The sequence below is a fragment of the Corapipo altera genome, unplaced genomic scaffold (assembly GCF_003945725.1).
Source record: "Corapipo altera isolate COAL_440 unplaced genomic scaffold, ASM394572v1 295, whole genome shotgun sequence".
NCBI lineage: Eukaryota > Metazoa > Chordata > Aves > Passeriformes > Pipridae > Corapipo > Corapipo altera.
In genome coordinates, this window is record NW_020884936.1 from 3,283,662 (window position 1) to 3,284,956 (window position 1,295).

The following is a 1,295-nucleotide window of genomic DNA, read 5'->3' on the forward strand; positions in this document are numbered from 1 at the left end:
GGGCAGAGAAGCTGTGGCTGCCCCTGGATCCCTGGAAGTGTCCAAGGCCAGGTTGGATGGGACTTGGAGCTACCTGGGCTAGTGGAAAGTGTCCCTGCCCATGGCAGGGGGTGGAACAAGATGATCTTTAAGGTCCCTCCCAACCCAAACCATTCCAGGATTCCATGTCCAAAGTCAACGGGACAACAGATGAACAAAACCCCTTTGCTCTTGCCAAACCACTTGTGGCACTTCCATGGAATATTCCTGCTTTGGGAAGAGGGAGAATAAACACCTGAACTGAATCCTGTATCCGTGGCCTCTCCAACCAAAGGCCTTTCCAAGGTTGCCAGGTTTTTCCAGAGGGACAAACTGCCTTGGAAGATCCCAAGAGTAGCTTTGTAAATTCCCAACGAATTCCAGTTCTGGATCATTGGCATCAAAACATTCCACGTTTTGTAAGGGTTTCCATGTTTTCATGAAACAAATTCCACCCCCTCAAGTTCTCCAAGGTGAGGAAAACCAAACCCAACAAATCCATGGAATAACAGGAGCGTGGAATGAGCAGGGCTGAGGCCAAACAGGAATTTCAGACCTTCAAACCCCAGGGAAAGCAGAGAGGTGAAATGGATAAAATGAATTAATTCTAATTAATTCTAATTAATAAAGCCATTTAAAAAGCAGGAATTTGGTGGCCAACCTTTCCGGTCTATAAATCATGGAGAGGGTCGGGGTTTAATTAATTAACAGTAATTAACTGGCAGCACCTCCCCAGGCTTCAGAGTCAACTTCAGTTTTAATTATGGCACTGAATTTTTTCCCACTTGATCCCATTAGGATCCTGGGAGTAATTCCTAATTCCATGGAAAGGAACAGAGGTTTCTTTATCCCCTTTTTAGTGGGGTTTTGCTGTGCCCACAGCATTTTATTGCAATATTAAAAGGAGGTAAATTTGACCCTAAAAAAACTTTTTTTTTTTTTTAATTTCATAAATTTTTACTCTCATAAACCTACTTGTTTAATTGCAGAAATTTTTACTCCTATACATCTGAGATTCTTTTAATTTCATAAATTTTTACTCTGAAAAACTTGTTTTTTTTTTTAATTTCACAAATTTTTACTCTTATAAACGCAGAGGGTTTTTTTAATTTCATAAATTTTTACTCCTATAAATCTGGGATTTTTTAAATTCCATAAATTTTTACTCCTATAAATCTGGGATTTTTTTAATTTCATAAATTTTTACTCCTATAAATCTGGGATTTTTTTAATTTCATAAATTTTTACTCCTATAAGTCTGGGATTTTTTTCAATTT

The 1,295-nt window shown here is 38.2% G+C and overlaps 1 protein-coding gene across 2 annotated transcripts in view; it reads right to left on the bottom strand.

Annotated features, from left to right (window-relative positions):
- Nucleotides 1-456: 456 nt before the first annotated feature.
- The window catches only part of ALMS1 (ALMS1, centrosome and basal body associated protein), a 45,050-nt gene continuing 44,211 nt past the window's right edge, over nt 457-1,295 (bottom strand). For both annotated transcript variants that reach the window (XM_027660529.1, XM_027660528.1), the window contains one exon: nt 457-574. In XM_027660529.1, coding sequence (XP_027516330.1) covers nt 569-574 — 6 coding nt within the window. In that variant the 3' untranslated portion in view covers nt 457-568. The remainder of the gene's footprint in view (nt 575-1,295) is intronic.